At 38.3% G+C, this 21,730-nt stretch overlaps 1 protein-coding gene across 1 annotated transcript in view; it reads right to left on the reverse strand.

The window, feature by feature from the left end:
• The window catches only part of ADCY8 (adenylate cyclase 8), a 125,025-nt gene that overhangs the window by 72,825 nt on the left and 30,470 nt on the right, over positions 1–21,730 (reverse strand). The window contains exons 3-4 of the mRNA XM_035556245.1: positions 3,586–3,716; positions 1,484–1,595 (exon numbers count right to left, since the gene is read on the reverse strand). Coding sequence (XP_035412138.1) covers positions 1,484–1,595; positions 3,586–3,716 — 243 coding nt within the window. The remainder of the gene's footprint in view (positions 1–1,483; positions 1,596–3,585; positions 3,717–21,730) is intronic.

Genomic DNA, 21,730 nt, shown 5'->3' on the forward strand with positions numbered 1-21,730 from the left:
TAGCAAGAATCAATGGATGTAATTCCGATCCGGAAAAATCAAATGAGAAGCCAGGCATACCGAATTAGCAGCGAGAGTGTTAAGACAATGGAATAGATTCCCAAGACACATGAGAATTTCTCTATCTTCTGGGACCATCAGATGAAAAAACGGGGATTTTTTTTTTTTCTGAGAAACACCTCTGACAGGTTTGAAAGATTCATATAACATCAACAGAGCAAAATTTAGGTTCATGTAAATCACATGTACTTAAAATTCATGTCACAGATCAGTCCATGTCCACTTCCAAAATTTTCCAAAGGCATATGTTAAGCCCACTGCAAGATTTAGGCACCTATATTTTATGCAGACAACCCATTCATGAGTGTCCAGAACCCTGAGTAAGACATCTTGATTTTCTGTACAGTGCAGAGCTCCACATTTAGGACACAAAGGCCAAAAGCCATGCAGAGCTTTGTCAGATTTTCTGTTCCTCTCTGGAGTTGTTAGGAATCTCTATTTTCAGGACACCAGACAGGTACTGTGACAACCAGAGAAACCACAACCAAGGAACATAACCAAAAGCCTTTATTTTTCTTTTTATTATTATTTTTTTAAATAAATCTAATTAGTAACGGTTAGATCACTTTAACCACTGTTGCCAAATCCATTTAGCTTCCACACTAATTCTTCCCTGTGTCTTCTGCCCCTTAGAGGATTGCTCTAAACAATTGGATTAGTCAACTAAAAGACATGTAGGAGAGAAAATCAAATTCACAGATCAGGAGAGAAAGTACAAGGACTAGACCTTCACTGGCTACAGTAGCAGATTAGTTAGCCAACTCACATGTTGACACCTAAAGATAGTGGCAACAAAACCAGCCTTTGACCAAATAAACTTTAAAAGAAAGAAAAGAAAATACAGGCCTAGCAAAGTTGAGCATGGGTTATAGTGTGCTTGTATTTCTGTGCTTTGCACTTAGCTTTTTTCTATTATGTAGTACGAATTAAGTAGCAACTGATTTGTCTAACATAACAAATTCCATTACTCTGTTTAATTAATTTCATTGTAGAGTAAGATAGAATTCAACCAAAAGGCTGTAAAACCTGCTAGCAACTAACCTTTTCAATGACTGTGATGGCCGATTATGCATCATTTAAATGAATTGGTCTTCTAACCTTCTTTAGTTTTAAGAAGAAAAGTCAAAATAAAGATAAGGTCTTAAAAAAATATAAAATCCAGGAAGGACCAGAACTACAAAACTTCTGTAGAAACTGTGGTAGACAATCTCCAGAATTACAAAAGCCCAAAGCTCTGATAACTAACTATCTGAGCTTTCACTTGCTATGACTTTTGATAGAATTTGTCAGTGTCTTCCAACCTCAGTAGCTGTATAAAGTTCCAGTGGGAAAAATCTGAATGGTGGTTATAGTATCTTCCCCAAGGTCCCCAAATACAGAGTTGACTCCATGCCCCTTTGCAAATAAGCTGTGCTTAACTCACATGTGCTAGTCGATCAAATCTGGCAAAGAGTTCATTCAGCATTCGAACCAATTCCTGGGCCGACAGAGTCGTGGAGAGGTTGGTGAATCCTTTAACATCTGCAAAAAGAATGCTAAAAAAAAAAAAGGAGAAGAGATATTAATAATGCAGTTTATTTCCTTTGGTAACTCCATGTGATAAATTACAATCTGGTGCATTTTATGTGTTCTGTGTGCTCTGTGTTTATTCAGTGTCTATTAGAGGTGTGTTCTGAGAAGATAATTACTGAGAAATAAATTACAAGTAAGGAAATATTTTGAAATCATTCTACTTTTGCTCTACACTTTTGGAGATTCTGGAGTATCAAATAAAAATATTAAAAGGACTACGGAAATACCACCAAGAATGAAAAAGGTTTATGTAATTTTGGGCTTTCAGAATATTCAGAAAGGCAGAGCTGAGACTTAATAAGCACTATTGTCCCCATTTATCTGTGAGAAGACTGTGGCATAGTGAACCCATAGCATAGAAGGCGCAGAGACTTGTCACCCAGCTGTCTGTTAATAGTTTCTTTGTGAGTGGGTTTATATATCTTTATATATGTGGGTTTTTACAGTGCCTTTGATTTCAAAGATTTCATTTTTTTTTATAGTGATCTTCAGGCTTTGCACAGCTATGTACCATACAAGACTCAATTGGATGAAGATAAAGTAAAAGGCTCACAGTCTGGGTGGGATTTTTATTTGTGAAAAAAAAAAAGAAAAAAAGGAAAATTACCAAACTACCCAAAGAGGAATGAGTATTAATAATAGCCTAGATAGTGATAAAAATACAACTTTCATATGACCAATTTCTCCAGTTTTCATTATCAAAACAGCAAAAGAAACATAATGGGACACTAAATTTAAGGGTTGATAACCCATTGGTTCAAGTAGTGTTGTGTGCTCAACATTTAGGGAAAAATACTGAGAAACTGAAAAGATCTTGTCTGTGGCAGCATGCATAGGAACAGACCAGCATTTGTGCTCTAAATTATGTTTAGAGTTTTTATCCTTAACTAAAACTCTTTTCCATTCATATAGAAGGTCCATCTTCTCCCTGTTTTGATTCCTCTACAGCAACACTTACTGAGAATGAAAAAGGGTAATGAAAGATATGTTAATTTAGCGCAAAGCAAACCTTTTGTAAAGGTCCTTGAGACCTTCCACTAGATTTAATGAAAGAGTATGTATGAGGTACTGCAAAACCACAGAAGCAGCAGATAATCTATTTACTCTTCCGTAGAAGTTCAACATTGCATTTATTGAACTGTTCCAGACAAAGTTATATTTGTATTTCATCAAAAGGCAAAGTATATGCTTTTCTAGCTAATCACACCCCATCATATCCAAGGACGCATATTTTTCTCTTCCTTCAGTGATGGCAGTTCAATCACTTGCCCAGGTGTTTTGGGACAAATTTATGGCAAATGTTATGGACTTATCTAAATATCCTGTTTGTGAGGGATCACATTTAATTCAAAGATTCTGTAAAATTATAGAATGGAAGCGGATCATCCTGATGTAAATGTACAGCAAGTACTTATTAAGTGAGTAGCAGCTCTGGGATTACTATTACCCCTAAACCTAAGTTTGGGATAGGCAAAATTTAATAGGGGGGATAACGGAATTAGGAAAGTGATAATAAGAAGGACTGAATGAAAATATTTACTAATCAGAGTAGACACATGACATGTCTGCATGTATGAGAGGGTCTTACAGTCTTCTCATTTCTCAGTCCATAGGGTCAATAGGAAGGTTGTGACAGAGTCTGTGTCCACATGCAGGCACAGCTTCACATTCGTTGTAACCCTGAGCACACAACTAAAGTGAAAAAAGCAAAATAAAATACACAAATGATACAGCTCTAAAGGTTCAGTTCAAACAGGTCTCACTAGGGCAAAAGCATCCAGCCATCCTGATGAGTAAGAGAAGGCACCTAAGTGTTTATCTACTCAGTTATTATGTAGAAGTACATTAATTTTCTAATTTATTAATGGATAAAACAATGTAAGAAGAACTCTCAAACAAGAGACATTTAGCAGCAGCTAAGACCTTAAATATTAGAGAGGCTCCACCACTTACCTGACATTCTCATAGCGATGAATGTAGATCTTATGAAACTGGTGTTGCAAATGTTCATCTTCTACATTGGTCATATCATTTATCATTTCCAGAACTACAAACCGTGGTAAGACAGAAAGCACCAGCCGTTCCTAAAAAAAAAAAGAGGAAACCCAAATGTTAGGCCCATTAGTATCATACTGAGTTAATACTTCACAGGAACTGTTTGAGCTCTGTGTTATTAGAATAGCTAGGTAATTGGCAATTTCAGATGTGATTCTCCCTTCTAAAAATTTGTGATAATTCACATTAATAACCTGAGTCTAGAACAAGGACCCTTCCCACAAATTCTTTCCTTGAATGTTTTAAGCTTACCTGTAGATTATTTAAGTATCCATTCTAGTCATTATGTCCATTACAAGCTTCTCAGTAAACATTAGTTACAGACATATCAAGCACTGTATTTTAGCAGTGGTAGCTTGATTAACAGGTATAGGCCAAAGGAATTTGAATGTCCTCCAAAGCAAGTAGGATCAAATTCTCATTGTTGCTTATTTATCAGAAATTCCAGACTGTATGCTTTGCATTCATAAACTGTATAATTATTAATAAAGCTAGAGATCAATCTGGAACAAGACATATCTAGAGGAACCTTACTACCATTCACCTAATGAAAAGGACAACATTTAAACAAATTTTAATTCTATTGTCAGAGCTTAAAAACAGGGATAATATAAACTAATGCACACATAAGAAATGTTTTATGGGACAGATTTAGCAATAAACTAGTTTTTATGTTAATCAGGTTACAATAGTTAAAGAGAACTACACAGCCACAACAGCTGCCTTCAGCTATGTAGCATTCAGTGCATTTAGTGGCTGGAGTACCTACAGAAGCATCCAGTGTCACTGGCAGAATTTGTTTTATACATCCATGCCCATACATTTCACCAGAGCAATCTTCATTCAGTTTAAAGAGAAATGGAAGAAAGTGTTTGCAAGTTATGGAGCATATATACTCTTGCTAATCAAAACACATGATACAATGCATTGAAAGATGAAGACTTGAGTGAACTGCTGTGTGACATCATGATCTGTATGAAAAATATATAAGACCACAAGGAAAAGGCAAAAAGACATGGATGGCCCCGTGCAAGCTTGGGTTTATACTGGAGAGTACAGCTCTTTCACATTTCCATTTTCAGATTGTATCACACAGCTAAAACTCTGTTCTATTCCAAGAGTTGGAAATCTTTACTGGAGATTCTCAAATATCACAAATAAAACCCCAAAGTTTTCAAAAAAAAATTTGAGTGGTTTAAAAATCTACATCTCATTTCAAAGGTGCAATGTGGGTAAAAGACAAACACATTCATGAAAATTCTCTTTTTGATGTCAGCAGGATTAAATGTCATAAATGAAATGCAGCAGTAGATGAAACATCTGAAATAAAATAAAATAATAAAATAAAATAAAATAAAATAAAATAAAACAAAGCAAAACAAAACAAAACAAAATAATAAAATAAAATAAAATAAAGTAAAATAAAATAAAATAAAACAAAACAAAAAAACAAAATAAAATAAATGAAGGAATCCATCCCCAGCATTTTTAGGAGGCAAGACAGATTCTAACTTTTATATTTTGCAGTGAAAAGCATGAAGAATTCCCACTCTAAGTAGTTTTAATAGTTAGTAAATAATCCTCAGCTACAATGATAACACATTGTGGATAAACACCTTCATTTGTCTAGATGGTAACCCCAGCTGAGGTGAACTGTACTTTTACTCAAGAAGGCAAAGCACACATTGCTAATAGCTTCACTTGGAGCAGAGGTGCATAATGTTCCCCTTAGAGACAGCAGATTTCTTCTGGGCTCCTGTCTGCATAGCATGCCAATGCACAAAACAATGAGAGAACAGGGACTCTGCTATTCTTTAATCCACCTGTTATGCAAAACTTCACTAAACCAGGGTTACCTCTATGAAAGGGGAAAAAAAATGATGAGAGGTAGGGATAACTAATACAGAGCAGGCAGTGAGCTACCATGCAGTGAGCTCACGCTTTATTCTGTCAAACACCTTTTATTCTGGTAAAAAGCCCAGGCTGGACAATTGCCTCAATTACCCCATGTCGCTATATAGATAGTACTAATTTTAGCACAGCTACATTGTTTTGATTTTTTTCTGCCTTTCAGACCTGTGAATTTCGCTATCTTCCCCTCCACTTCTGATGTGTAAAAACTACACGTGTTTCTTGTGACAACAAGAAGCATACCAGTCCCTCAGGAGGTCCTTTCCACTCCTGCAAGCCTAAGTTTTCACAGAAATGTCTGGCCCTGAGGTAGTTCCACTTTCAAGCAAATATCTCATGGTCTCTTAAGATAGTGTGTTTGGGAACAACAGCTGATTATCTTCCAAGAACCAGAAATATTTTTGATATTTTGTGTCCTTCAGCCTCCTATAACAGAAGGTATTTAGGCTATATATTCTCTTATTCCTTCACTATTATAATACTTTGCTCAATATGGCCATATAACAAATCCACCTTTTGAGTAAATCATATCAGTCCCCATATAGTCCCTCTCATATCATATCAGAGAGCCATATGATTAAAGTGTTCGATGAATTCCTCTGAGGATACCCTCATAATAACATAAAATCTTTTCACTGTAAAAAAAAAAAAAATCTACCTTATTTTGTAGGAATTAAATAGAAATCCTGTTTAGTATTGAAATGCTTATGAAATGTATGTTAACAAAACATTTTTAAAAGGCCACTTTTTAACAGATGTGGGGCTAAAAATGAGGAACATGCTTATTTTCACATCAGGAAAAACTTACGCTGCTTGTTTGTATACACTTAAGAGGGTATCAGGCAATGGCTTGACAACATTTATTTAAAATAAAGGAGAGTTCACTTGACATGTGTTCACTAAGCCAAGATAAATGTGTCCCGCACATTTGATACCCTAAAATTCATGCAACTCATTATGGTAAGTTAAATGTTTTTGGCTGCATGTAAGATCTGGCAATGACCCATTAAAACAGAGGTTAATTAGTGTGCCTCCACTTCAGTCCTCCTCTATTAATACTGCATCATGTGAAGAGCTCTTGTCAGGATGCTGATTCGAAGCATACATATACCTCATTGTCACTATTCTGTATTACCTCTGTCATGCTGTGGAAAAATACTAAAAGAAAATAATACATGAGGGTTTCTGCATTCATGTGTGTGACAGTTATGAGACAATACAGCCACAAGTCAAGCAAGTATCCAGTATTGAAATATTCAAAGCTCAATTAGCCTAAATCCCACAAAGCAAAAGCAGAGACTAGAAGAATGAAGAACTGCCCAGTGTAGGAGATCAGGTTTGAGACCAGCTAAGGAACCTTAAGGTGCACAAGCCCATGGGACCTGATGAGATACATCTGTGGGTACTGAGGGAACTGGTGGATGAAGTTACTAAGTCACTGTCTATCATATCTGAGAAGTCGTTGCAGTCTGGTGAAGTTTGCACTGACTGTAAGAAGGGAAATGTAACCCCTCTTTTAAAAAAAAGATAAAGGAAGACCTGGAGAACTACAGGCAAGTCAGTCTCGCCCCTGTGCCTGACACAATCATGGAACAGATCTTCCTGGAAACTGTCCTAAGGCACATGGAAAATAAGGAGGTGATAGGTGTCAGTCAACATGGCTTCACTATGGGCAAATCATGACTGATAAACTCGGTGTTCTTCTACAACGGGGTTACAACATTAGTGGACAAGGGAAGAGCAACTGACATCATCTACTGGGACTTGTGCAAAATATTTGACACTTTCCCACATGATATCCTTATCTCTAAGTTGCAGAGACATGGATCTGATGTATGGACCACTCCGTGGGTAAGGAATTGTCTGGATGGTCACGCTGAAAGTGTTACAGTCAATGGTTCAATGTCCAGGTGGAGATCAGTAACAAGCAGTGTTCCTTGGGAGTCAGTATTGGGACTGGTGCTGTTTAACATTTTTGTTGGTGACTTGGACAGTGGGATTGAGTGCACCCTCAGCAAGTTTGCTGATGACACCAAGCTGTGTGGGGCAGTTGATGCAATGGAAGGAAGGGATGCCATCCAGATGGACCTTGACAAGCTTGAGAGGTGGGCCTGTGCGAACCTTATAAGGTGCAACAAGGGCAAGTACAAGGTCCTGCATCTGGGTTGGGGCAATCCAAACACAAATACAGACTGGGCAGAGAATAGATTGAGAGCAGCTCTGAGGAGAAGGACTTGGGGGTATTGGTTGATTAGAAGCTCAACATGAGCTGGCAATGTGCACTTGCAGCCCAGAAAGTCAACCGTATCCTGGGCTGCATCAAAAGAAGCATCACAAGCAGTTTGAGGGAGGTGATTCTCTGTCTCTACTCTACTCTCATGAGACCCCACCCAGAGTAGCGCATTCAGCTCTGGGGACCCCAGTATAAGAAGGACATGAACTCAGAACGAGTCCAGAGGAGTGCCATGAGGATGATCAAAGGGCTGGAGTACCTCTCCTATGAAGAGAGGCTGAGGAAGTTGTGTTTGTTCAGCCTGGAGAAGAGAAAGCCTTGGGGAGACCTTATAGTGGCTTTCCAGTATCTAAAGGGGGCCTACAGGAAATCTGGGGAGGGACTTTTTGTCAGGGAGTATAGTGATAGGACAAGGAGTAATGTATTTAAACTAAAAAATGGATAGATTTAGATTAGACATTAGGAAGAAGTTCTTTACTCAGAGAGAGGTGAGGCATTGGCACAGGTTGGCCAGAGAAGCTGTGGATGCCCCATCCCTGGAGGTGTTCAAGGCCAGGCTGGATGGGGCTTTGGGCAACCTGATTTAGTGGGAGGTGTCCCTGCCCATGACAGGAGGGTTGGAATTAGATGACCTTTAAGATTGTTTCCAACCCAAACCATTCTGTGATTCTATGTTTCTATGAAAGGACAGAATATTCTTCCTTGTACAGGCATCAAAATTGTCCTTTGCTGTTCTGATCTGCTCTTAAATAACATTAGACTGACAATGTGGTGGGGATATTGAATCAGGTGCCTTCCAAAAATTGGACAGAGAGAGAGAGATTCTAGGGTCTAGATCAAGTTCATCCTTTCTTTTCTTAAAGCTGATGATAATATTTTATGGTCTAGAATGTGTACCTTCTTTACAGGATTTTCACACCACTTTTCTTCAATCTAACTGTTAAAAAAGCTCTTCAGTTATCCAGGAATATGCTTGTCAGGTCACCATTCCCTTCCTATAAGGAACCTCTGCATCTAACTCCACTTCAAACTAGTTAAATATTATTATTCCCTTTTCAGAGATTCTGATACTGTGGCACAGAACAGTGCAAGAAATAAGTGGAGGTTGTATATAAAAGAATAGTAAAAGACCACAGAGAAGAAAATTGCAAAAAAAAAAATGATAGTCTTCTGTACTGTATTACTTGAAAGACTAAAAGGTCCTCACGTTTCTACTCAAGTCTCTCCTAGAAGGCATTTTCAGAGAGAGATGGAAAGATATGAATAATAGTAATAATAAAAAAAATCTCTTTTTCAGAGAAGGACCTAATAAAGAAGTGTCATGAACTCCAAGGTGAAAAACTACGTTATCTAGCTCTGCTGAAAGCTTGCTAGTTGAACAATTGGGTAAGCAGAGACAATTCAAAGGTGAGCAGCAGTAGTGGTAAGTGGTTTGAAAAGGGACAGAGATATATTTGTTCAAAAGAAATGACATCATGGAAGAAGATAGCAGCAAAGGCATGTTACAAAAGAGCTAACGATCTATTATCCTATTAATCATTCATGACATGTGTCAACTCTAGTCTTTTAGGTGGAGTGGTCACATTTTAAAGTAAATAAAGAAATGAATAAATAAATAATTAAAATAATGTTTAACCCAAAGAGTAACCATGTAAAAGAGACATACCGGCAGAAACCACTAAATATTACAAACATATTATAATTCATGTCTGGATTCAAACAACTGAACTTTGATGAGTACAGTGCAGGTATGCTTCAGATTCCATTATATCCGGTGAGTCTGCAGAGTTACTCAACAGAACAGATATTAATCTACTTTGGTGTCTCTGTAGGTTTCTCTGGGCTCCATTGTCTGTATTGACTAGATCTCAGGTGACTGTAGTGGGAACTCAGGGATGTAAAGCTCATGTAGTCAGTTAGTTTAGGAGAGGTCCCAAATCTGGAGCTGACTCCTACTCTATCCACTTCTTCAGGAAAATTTAGGAATAGCGAAGTAAATACTTTAGTGATAAAGAAAGATAACTTCACGAGTCACACATGTCAATTTGAAGTCCCAAGATTGTAACAGTCACACTTCCTCTAATGCCCACTTCTTGTTTCATGCAACTGTAATAGTCATTTTTTATTGAACAACTTCCCTGCTGTCTGTGCACAGTGATACCTGTGTCCCTCATTAGGGGGTATCAACCATACTTTCAACAACACAAGTGTAGCTGGGCACATTCACAGCAAAGTGGGACAAGTCCCTGATGAGTAAATAACCACTGTAAGAACCATTTTTAGGACAGTCAATTAACCAGCACAAGAGGTCTCAAGTCTTGTGAATAAAAACAGAACTGGAGACCTTTCCACTGGAGCTGATCAAAGGGAACAAAATACCAACAGGCACAAAACATCAACAAGCAATCTGGTGCCTGCAGGGGGTTGCCAATAGGAAGACCAAACTCCCCAAGGTTTTCCTGCAGAATATGGAATGACATCACCCCAGCAGGGTCTAATGTCTGCATAAGCTCCCAGTACCAGCTCCCCTTAGGTGGTAAAGGGCAAAGGCTGAAATTTTGTGTATACTATCCTGGAATTTCCGTTGTTTCCGTTGTTTACTTGAAGGACAGTTCAAGTTTCGTTCTTCCTCCTCTACATGTACTTTCAGATGAATGAACCCATAGATATTTCTGGGTGGAAGTATTTTGATTTGGGTATGACTTGCTTTTGGCTATTCTCAATGCAGTTTTGTAAAAATGGAATGGACATACTTAAAAAATGTTAAATATGGCAGAGATTCTAAAGAAAACATTCCACATTTTCCATCCTGATTATTTAGGAACCATTTTGCCAGAACTGTCAAGCTTGGCCTTAACAATATTTGTAATTAATACCATGGATGCACTATAGTCTTAATCGCTGAACTTAACCGAATGAGAAAAGTGCTGTTCAGAGCAATGTTGTTAGCCTTTCTGGAACGCATAAGCTTTTATTACATTTAAGGAAAGAAGATAAAATGGCATTGTTTTCTACTGAAAAAGTGACACTGTTCAGAATAAATGTAATTACTGGAGATGCCACTCTAGAAAATGGGAATTAACACATTTCATTATGATGAACAGCTCTAACGAGAAATTCCTTCCTTCTTAGTGCACAATGGACAGTCTATTTGCAGCCTTTCTTTCTTGTGTGTTATCAAGACAATAGCAAGTAATTTAAAAATATGTAAAGAACTGCAATAACTGATATGTTCAGACTCACGGGGTTATGAGGTTGCCTATTAGGTTTTTCTACTTACTGCTGTAATATGTGATATGAGCTATCTCAACTTTATTTTATTGGAATTCAGGCAGTTACCATTCCCACTTATCCCATCCTTGGCTGCATATTCCATTCAGGCATCTGCTGTTCTCAGAGAGAAACAAGGCCAGATCACAGAGGAGGTTTTGGAGACTTTTGTTTTTTGTTGTTTTCAGTTACTGTTTTATGAAACAATACAATCTATGGTCTCATCCAAACTGATAACCCAGTGTTCATAAGAGTCATGACTTTTTATAATGGTGCCTAATTAGTTGTTAACTGAGAAATATTATGAAGTTTGTGGTGACATGAGAAGGAAGAAGCTTCTTCCACAACCTTCTTGTAAGAACATTTTATCCATTTGTTTCCTCAATAACATTGCCCAGAACAGCATGAGACAGTATAATGTAGCACATGCTAGAGGGAAGGATTGCAAGATACTGCTGTTCCTTTGCTTTTTTGGGGTGAGGAATGGTTAGAAGATAAAAGTACCTGAAGCCACATTACAAAATCCTGGCAGAGCTTGTTGATTAAAAGTTTATTGTCAGGTGTCAAAGGAAGCTCCTTTCTCACTGAACATGTAAGAATATTGCAATCTTAATGCCTGCTTGCCCTATGCAACCTGAGCCATAGAATTCTGGTTCTAGGGCTTCCAGTTTGTATTTTCATGTCTTTCCAGTATCATTTTGGACTCAAAAAATTAGCTTATCTTGTATCATGCTGGAAGGTGGTGGAAAAACTTCCTGCTGAGAGATTTTTTTGGAATGGTCCCCGTTACTTCAGCTGCTGTATCTTTTAACTGAAAAATAGTATTCCTCCATAAAATACTTAGAAAAAAATAAAAATATTTTTAAAAGTAACATTATTAATCTTGAACCTAAGTGCAGCCAGTGTTTACTCTGCGTGGTACTGGCACAATGGTCAGCTCACCATAAGGTCACACACACAGAACTAACCTGCATAGGAGTGGAGGGGAACACATCTGGAACTAAGAGCTTCAGGGAGCAAGTTTACATTCCTTGACATCAGCATCCACCTATTAGATCTACTTGGCTATATCACAAAATGATCTCCTGACACTGCTTTTTCATCTGAGCTATCTTTTAACTTAAGCAATAGAAAATACAGGTGCTGAATTCAGTATGTATATACTGCAATGGTTAATAAGCTCAGATCCTCTGGATCCTAACATGATTTTCTTAGATGAAGAGCGTGTTAGACTTATATTCCAAGGGGAAAACCAATCATGTAACAAAGACATACTGAGAAAAGCAAGAGTTACAAACCAACATGTATTACTATGCTGTCTTGTTGACATGAAACTTTATGTTTATAAGCGATACTGTCCAGCGCTGCAGTAATCCAAACACATACTCAGTACACTGCAAGGCAAATTTTATGGCTTTGTAATTGTTTTTCTAAATCTCATGTTTTTTGTTTGTTTGTTTGTTTTGTTCTGTTTTGTTTTTCTTCTTCTTCTGTGTTAGGTGATTCCAGAGAGGTAAAATATCCAGAATAAAAATATTTATATGGAAATATGACAAATAACTCAACAAAAGTATTGTACTGTAATCTAACATGTTAGTTTCCATAAATTCCAGTTAGTCTGGACAGGAAAGTCAAAGGCATACCTTAAGAACAGAAGAAAGAAACATATTCTGCAGATGGATTCCATAATGGCATAATCTTAAGCTATTCCTTGTTTTATATGAATAAAATGGGAGAGTAAAATGGCTGCTACAAGTCAATTTTGTTCTAAAAGATCAGGTTGGCCCCATCTGACTTTAATGTCTGTAGTTCTATGCCCTGGTACACTTTCATTTTTCTAGGGCTGTTTTGACTTTGCTGCTGTTGAATCATCATGTAAGTCTTCTGCACTATTTGTACTTTCTATTTATTTAGATTTTTTTTCCCATTTTGTTACTTTATTTGCCATTTCAGAAATTACTAGACCACTTCAACAAAATATACTTTTCTCAGCAGTATAAGTTATTGCAGATAATGACATGGGAGATGTCAGAAAGCAAGCTCACATGCCATTTATTCTCAGCTTTATATGACTAAATCTCTGCAGAACAAAGAGATGAAAAAGAGCTAGGATGACATTCTGGTCAAAACAAGGAACCCAAACAACGTCTCTTGTGAGAGACTTACAAGACCCCAATCTTAAACAGCACAAGCTAGATAAAACTTCTCCTGGGAAGTTTCAGGAGGTGGAACAATGGTCACTTTGTGAAAATCAAATCCTTTTTAATAGACTTGTAGATGGGTACTTAAATACTGATGATATGAAAGATGTTCAACCTATTCATAAACCTTAATCCAAAATTTTTATCTTACCTTAAATGATCTTAACAATTGCATCAGTGACTTGCCTCTGGCTAGCTTAGAATTAATACTGCTCATTTACAAAGAATTTAAAACTATTATTAGGACATCAGAATCCCTATTAATTATGATGATGATAAGGACTTTTGAAAGACTCCTGCAGTCATTCCAGGGTATTAAGGAAAGTTAATGTAAAGTTCTGATCCTGAACAAGAAATAAAAATGACCTTAAAACAGGTAAGTCTATTCACAGCTCAGGAAAGGTGCTAGCCTGATGAGTTTGGAGCCTGGAGTTCTTTATTTAAGCAGAGATGACTGCAATGCAAACCAGATGGCAGAAGTGTCTCATCGCTGTAGGGGGCTTAAACTATTTCATTCCCCTTACTCATTTTACCTTTGTTCACTTCCTTGAGGCAGTCAGCATGGGTCATGAGCCAGTGGTAGCTGTGATAATGGCTTTTTTTTTTCTTTTTTTTCCCCTTTCTTCCTTTATTAGACACCTCTCTCCTTAGCAAGGAGCTGAGAAAACAGGTCAGAGGCCACCAAATACTGATCAGTGAGCTATGAGTCCCATTTACTATTGATGAACACAGTAATTGAACAGCTTTAGAGATTTAAAAGAAAAAGAAAAAAAAACTTTCAAAAGTAGCTTTATCACTAGTGAATCCAAAAGAGATGGGAAGCAGTTTTATTCCTCACCAATATTTTCTAGGGAAAACTCCCATGCCTGAAGTCCTGCCACTCTTCAGGGTTATTTTTTCCCTCCATAAATTGTACTTTAGTGTCTGATTCTGAACTCTGTAGCATTGGTTGTAAATCTCATTACTCTATTTGTGTCCATGTGACTAGTCCAGATTTAAAAGTAATGGAAGAGAAGGCAAAGCATGATTTTTATCTTGATTTTACCTTACAATTCTACTTGAAAGCAAAATCTGGGTCTTGCACTCTGAGGATAAGAAACAAATATCACCAGCAAATTTCTCGAGTGTGGACAAGCAGAACGTGAAGGAACAGCACCTAAAGTTTGACATACAAAATGTGTTTTCTACTGAAAGTGGAAGTGACCAGATGGGGTATTTTGAGACAAGAAGATGTAGAGAATGAATGTGCTGGTCCTGTAATGTGTTCCCTGGAACCAACAGAAACATAATCAGAGAATCACAGAATCACAGAATTGTAGGGGTTGGAAGGGACCTCGAAAGATCATCGGGTCTAACACCCCTGCCAAAGCAGGTTCCCTAGAGCAGGTTGCCCAGGTAGGCATCCAGACAGGCCTTGAATATATCTGGAGGAGACTCCACAACCTCCATGGACAGCCTGTTCCAGTGCTCCGTCACCTTCACTGTGAAGAAGTTCTTTCACATGTTCGTGCGGAACTTCCTGTGACCCATTTTGTGGCCATTGCCCCTTGTCCTGTCCCCACAAACCACTGAAAAGAGGTTGTCTATATTCCTCCATCTCCCACACTTAAGATATTTGTAAACATAAGATTCCCTCTCAGTCTTATCTTCTCAAGTCTGAATAAGTGTGTATGATTTTATTTTATTTTATTTTATTTTATTTTATTTTATTTTATTTTATATAAGGAATAAAAATCTGTTAAGGGACCTAGGTCAGCTTCTGAATCACAATATGAATTAAGAACAACAATATAAAGTCTGCATATCCCTTCAGCCGTTGGATTACCCCCTAAGTTTTTATACCAAGTATGACCCTCTAAATACCAAAAGAGCAATTCCAAGAACAAATTTCTATTGAGATCAGGGATCTTTAGAGAAAGGCACCACTATTAAAAAAAGTCTGAAGAACTGGGAAACCTTTCTGAGCATCTCACATTCAACACTCTGAGTTTCCTATACAGAAGAAAACTGGCTTAAATGCAATGTCTAACCAGAGGTTTCCCCAGAATTTTTAATTGGAAGGTTGTTGTCTACTCTCTGAAAATAAAAGCTCAATTACTGTGATCACAATTTTTATTTACGAAGCATTTAAAACTAGTTTAAAACTCATGGGACCTCTAAACTTCAGATTATTGTTTTTCAAACCAAATCTGAACTTTATCCTCATAGCAGTTTAGACGGACTTTCATACTCTTAGCACCGATATCAGAGAAGATGACTTTATAGTGTTTAACCCTCTTAAAGTGTCCTTTCCAATCTCAGCCCAATCTGTTCTGACTTTAAAGGTTGCAAAGTACTGATGGTTGATTAAAATCTAGATCTGTAATAGCTTGATAAAACATGTAAGCTTCTTTAAAAAAACAAACAAACACAGAATTCATCAGTTTGCAGGGGGCCCGTTAAAGCTATGGGAAATAGAGACTATTGCAGAGGCAAGTGCGAAATAGTCCTCAGGAAGCAGAGGTAGAAGGGAAACAAATGGTCAGACGGAACAATTTTCTAATGGAGAAGAGATTTAGACAAGATTAATGTTGTTCCACAGAGAACAGGAAAGACTAAATAGGCCGGCAGCAGACTTCTGGAGACTAAGGGGTGTGCTCTTCTTCTGTCCTAAAAGCCACATATGAACAGGAGGAAGTGAGTTCCTACCCAGAAACCAACCCTCTGCTTGCCTAGTCAAATGGTCCATTAGAATGTTTGAGTTCAAATCCATCACAGAAATCACATGAAATAATAACCAAGCTGTTTTAATTTTCAAAATGAGCTTTAATTGAATTTGTGGAATACTCTATGAGAAAGAGATCAGCTGTAATGTAGTTTGCCAGTAAAGCAGTGGTAGGACTTACAGGGAAGAGAAGCCTGCTAGGGTATTTTTATAAGGGACTCTTCTTTTTAGATCATTTAATGAATAAAATTTTCTTCTTATTATTCCCCATAAATCTGACAAAATTGAGAATTATGCCTGCAGAAGCCTGTCTTAACCCCAGCTTGACTGGAAGCATCCCCAGAAGTGTGGTGGATCAAGTATGATGCCAGCTTGGACTTTCTCTCCTGAGTAATCCTTGCAAGACAAGAGGCAGACAGTGGTTGTTCCCCCAGTCACCCTCTGTCTTAATTGCTCCTTCTTCCAACCTTCAGGTCAGTCTCTGACAGTGTGCCAGACACCCAAGAAGCCATAAATAATGCTTAGGAAGACATTGAGAAGGGGTTTTATTTTCATATAAAAGGGCTTTGTTTTGGTGAAATTTCAGAAGATGCCTGCAGAGAAAGGGGTCTGCTTTGTAAAGAACATATTGGAGAGGGATGCAAAAAATCAGATAAAGAGACTATTGCATTGTGGTTCTAGAACCTTTTAGCACAGGGTAACTTCACTGTAGGTAACAATGTAGTGTTAGAGTAGAATAAATTAGTTTATTTGGCTTCTCAGGGGTTAAAAATATGGATGATTTCTTTCTGATTTTTGTCTTAGTCTCCATTAATAGTTTAGCACAGCTGTGTCAGTGCAGCTTTGCTGGTGAGCTCTCTGCACACCAGGTAGAGAGTTTTCTTTTCATGAATGATGCAGAATCTGCTGCCATGAGAACAAGAAGAAACACCTCACAGGAGGATGAAAGTAAGCGTCACAAAGATATGAATTGATTTCACCTGTCATCTTGAACAACTGCAGAGAAAATCCTTCTTTCATAAAACAGCATCATGTGCTCTAACTCTACCAGAAATTATGCAAATAAAATCTTTCAGAAAGGTAATGTTTTCACAGAATCACAGAACCACAGAATGGCTGAGGTTGGAAGGGACCTCTGAAGATCATCTAGTACAATCCCCCTGCCAAGCAGGGTCACCTAGGACACATTGCACAGGATGGCATCTGTGTGTGTTTTGAATATGTCCAGAGAAGGAGACTCCACGACCTCTCTGGGCAACCTGTTCCAGTGCTCTGTCACCCTCACAGTAAAAAAATGTTTCCTCATATTCAGCTGGAACTTCCTGTGCTGCAGTTTGAGACCATTGCTTCCTTTCCCATCACTGGGCACCACAGAAAACAGTCCGTCCCCATCCTCTTGACACCCTCCGTTCAGGTATTTCTACACACTGATAAGATCCCCTCTCAGTCTTTCTTCTCCAGGCTAAACAGGCCCAGCTCTCTTAGCCTCTCCTTGTATGAGAGAAGTTCCAGTCCCTTAATCATCTTTGTAGCCCTCCTCTGGACTTGCTCCAATAATTCCATGTCCCTCTTGTCCTGGGGAGCCCAGAACTGAACACAGCGCTCCAGGTGAGGCTTTACCAGGGATGAATGAAGGGGCAGGATCACCTCCCTTGATCTGCTGACAACACTCTTCCTAATCCACCACAGGATACCATTGGCTTTCTTGGCCGCACAGGCACATTGCTGACATGCTGACATTGCTGGTCAGCCTGCTGTCCACCAAGACTCTCAGGTCCTTCTCCAAAGGGCTGCTTTCCAACAGGTCATCTCCCAACTTGTACTGGTGCATGAGGTTATTCCTCCCTAGGTGCAGGACCCTGCATTTGTCTTTGTTGAACTTCATGAGGTTCCTCACTGCAAAATGCTCCTGCCCATCAAGGTCCCTCTGAATGGCAGCACAGCCCTCTGGTGTATCAGTCACTCCTCCAAGCTTCGTGTTGTCAGCAAACTTGCTGAAGGTGCACTCTGTCCTGCCTGACCAACCTCTTCTCCTTCTATGACCGGGTGACCTGCCTGGTGGATGAGGGAAAAGCTTCTGATGTAGTCTACCTATACTTCAGTAAGGGCTTTGACATGTTCTCGCACAGTATTCTCCTGGAGAGGCTGACAGCCCATGGATCGGACAGGTACAATCTTTGCTGGGTTAAAAACTGGCTGGACGGCTAGGCCCAGAGAGTGGTGGTGAATGGGGTGAAATCCAGCTGGCTACCAGTCACCAGTGGTGTTCCCCAGGGGTTAGGGCCCATCCTCTTTAATATCTTTATTGACGACTTGGATGAGGGAATTGAGTGCACCCTCAGTAAGTTTGCAGACAACACCAAGTTGGAGGGAAGTGTCAATCTGCCAGAGGGTAGGAAGGCCCTGCAGAGGGACCTGGACAGGATGGGTCGATGGGCATAGGCCAATGGAATGAGGTTCAACATGGCTAAGTGCCGGGTCCTGCACTTCGGCCACAACAACCCCATGCAATGCTACAGGCTTAGGGCAAAGTGGCTCGAAAGCTGTGCAGAGGAAAAAGATCTGGGGGTGCTGACTGATGCTCACCTGAACATGAGCCGGCAGTGTGCCCAGGTGGCCAAGAAGACCAACGGCATCCTGGCTTGTATCAGGAATAGTGTAGCCAGCAGGACCAGGGAGGTGATTGTCCCCCTGTACTCTGCTCTGGTGAGGCCGCACCTCAAGTACTGTGTTCAGTTTTGGGCCCCTCAGTACCAGAAGGACATGGAGGCCCTGGAGCATATCCAGAGAAGGGCTACGAAGCTGGTGAAGGGCCTGGAACACAAGTCCTATGAGAAGCGGCTGAGGGAACTGGGGTTGTTTAGTCTGGAGAAGAGGAGGCTCAGGGGAGACCTTATTGCTCTCTACAACTGCCTCAAAGGAGGCTGTGGGGAGCTGGGGACAGCCTCTTCTCGCAGGTAACTAGTGATAGGACTAGAGGGAATAGCCTCAGGTTGCACCAGGGGAGGTTTAGGTTGGAAATGAGGAGACATTTCTTCTCAGAAAGAGCAGTCAGGCATAGGAACAGGTTGCCCAGGGAAGTGGTGGAGTTACTGTCCCTAGGGGTGTTTAAGGAAAGGTTGGACATGGTGCTTAGGGACATGGTTTAGCGGGTGACATTGGTGGTAGGGTGATGGTTGGACCAAGTGGTCTTGAAGGTCTTTACCAACCTTAATGATTCTATGACTGAGATCTTATTACAAAACCTCTAATGTTAGAGGTATGTGCTGGAATGAGTTTTAAAGCTATTTAGCAAGTTAACTTCTGTGATGTTCTTGTATCAGTTACAACTCCATTTACATTTTTAGTCATAGGAAATTTTGTTAAGTCAAAATATTCACCTCCTTGCTTAATAGTTGTTTTCAGATAGATATAGCTTGCTGTATGTATGTATGTGTGGTGGAGGAAGAGGTAGACTGTTGTCTGAGAAATTATTTATAAATAAACGACAATATATGACAGTTTAAAATGTTAGACAGATTTCAAACAAATACGAATTGTTGGATAAAGAGCAAATAAGGACATCACAGAGGCCTTACAAATTCAAATCATTCTAAAGACATCATTTCAATGTATGAGTGGATTTAATACATCATTCATGTGAAATTAGGGATTTTGTTTTGAAGAGAAATAGAAATGAAAATGAAATGTCATGTAGGTTTCTGTTCTTCACTGAGGGCAACTTCATAACATTTTTAAAATGAGGAAAATGATATATTCCTTGTTTTTGAAAGTTTTACAGTAGCTAATTAAGAAAATAAGTTATACTTTCCATTTTCATTGCCTAGGTATAATGAAATCAGAATCACCTGCTGTGCCTTTACAATAAAATCAAGATAAAAAGGAAGACAATGTTTTTGAACTGGTTGTTAACAAAACACTGCAGAGTGTAAACATTTTTGAAATGAAGAGGTACCAAATAAAAATATTGAACCAAATTTTTAAACAGGTAATGGTAAGTGATGATGTCATTGAAGAAGAATTGATTCAACAAAACTGAGAACCTCACATTCCTCATTTATACATAATTACCATGTGGTGAAAACAAAATTGGAGGATATTTTATGGATGCCATTTTTGGCTGTTTGATATAACTATGTATCTTAAACACAAGCAGGTAACTACATTTCATTAGAAAATATTTATATTAATGGTTTAGTCCATAGCTGGTAAACTAAGACTGTTTATACAACATAATATCTTGTTATCTTTCTGCCTCCTTTATGTTGTTTCTCTAATCCTTCTGTCTTTCTATGGTATAATCTTTCTGGTAGTCATTGGCAGTGAAGTCTCATTTAACTAAGCCAAGCTGTAAGATGTTTTAAGTCTTCACCAAAATTATAATTTTGAAATGAAAATAGAGAAAGAAGTGTTCCCTCAGTTTCACGGAGTGCTGAGATTTCCAAATGGTGTCACACAGATAGTACTGTACAGTTAAGTGCATAAACATTGTTAGCAATGGCTTCTGGAGTAATTCTCTTTTGTATCCATGGTACAATTCACTTTATTATAATAGTAATTAGATTTAGGAAACACATTACTGTTGAAACTGCTAATATGTTTTTATTAACAACCTCAATTGCTTAAAAATTCAAAACCAAACCAAAACAAAAACCAGATCCTTAGTGAAGTAGTTAATCTTGAAAATATGACTGAAACTCTGAACTTTCTGAAATACTTCTGAAAAATTTACTGAAAAGTCTTGTTGAGAATAACAACAATTGATGGAGTGATGGGAAAGGAAGGATGGAACAGAAAAGATTTAAATGCTTAATTGTATAGAGTTTTTGAAACATGGAAGCTAGAATTTAAGTCACTTAAGAGCTTTGAAATAGTTCTCTCTTTATGAATCTTTCCTTTCATACAGGACTACACTTCACCCTCTTCCTCCTGTGCAGTAAGTGAATCAACCTGAAAGCTAAACTTGCACCTGAGGATATTTTCTATGAACAATGGGTGAATCAATCAATGGGGTGAATCCAGAATTACAGCAATACGGTTGAGGGCATAATGTGGCACATAGACTTTTCTCCAGAGCAAAATTACTTTGACCATCAAACTGAAAAAAAAAAACAAAAACAGCCATATTGAAACAGAGCCAGGAGTCCATAAGTACTGAAACCCTAAAAAAGAAAGAGATTGCAGGCTGATGGAAAATGACAGTGGGGGAAAAAAAATAAAAAATAAAAATCACATCTGTCAAAATTTCAGCTCAGAGTGCACAAACAAGCAAACAAACAAAAAGCATTATTTCCCCATAGTTGGACAAACTATGATTTTGGTGGTTTTAACTTCTATTTTCAATGCAGTCCACAAAAAAAAAATAATGACAAATGAAAGAATGAGACTATTTCCACTGAAAAATAATTCAGCTTCTCAAGATGAAAATCATCGGGAAATACAGAATATCATCTCTTGCTTTCCACCACAAGACAAAAGGTAATATATTACAAACTTTATATTTGTATTCCAGGAAATCTGCACGTACATTAGGGAATTCTTAAAATTCCATTAAATCCAAGCAGGTCCCTACTGAGCAGTTCTAATTTCTTGTACACCTTCATGTGTATAATGGTACCTCTCTCTTGCCTCTAAAATATAAAGTATAAAATATTTGCCACAAAACCAATGACTTTCCATAACTGAATCTTTTAGGCATTATGTAATGCTCAATAATGATAACAA

This window comes from Cygnus atratus, chromosome 2 (genome assembly GCF_013377495.2).
Source record: "Cygnus atratus isolate AKBS03 ecotype Queensland, Australia chromosome 2, CAtr_DNAZoo_HiC_assembly, whole genome shotgun sequence".
NCBI lineage: Eukaryota > Metazoa > Chordata > Aves > Anseriformes > Anatidae > Cygnus > Cygnus atratus.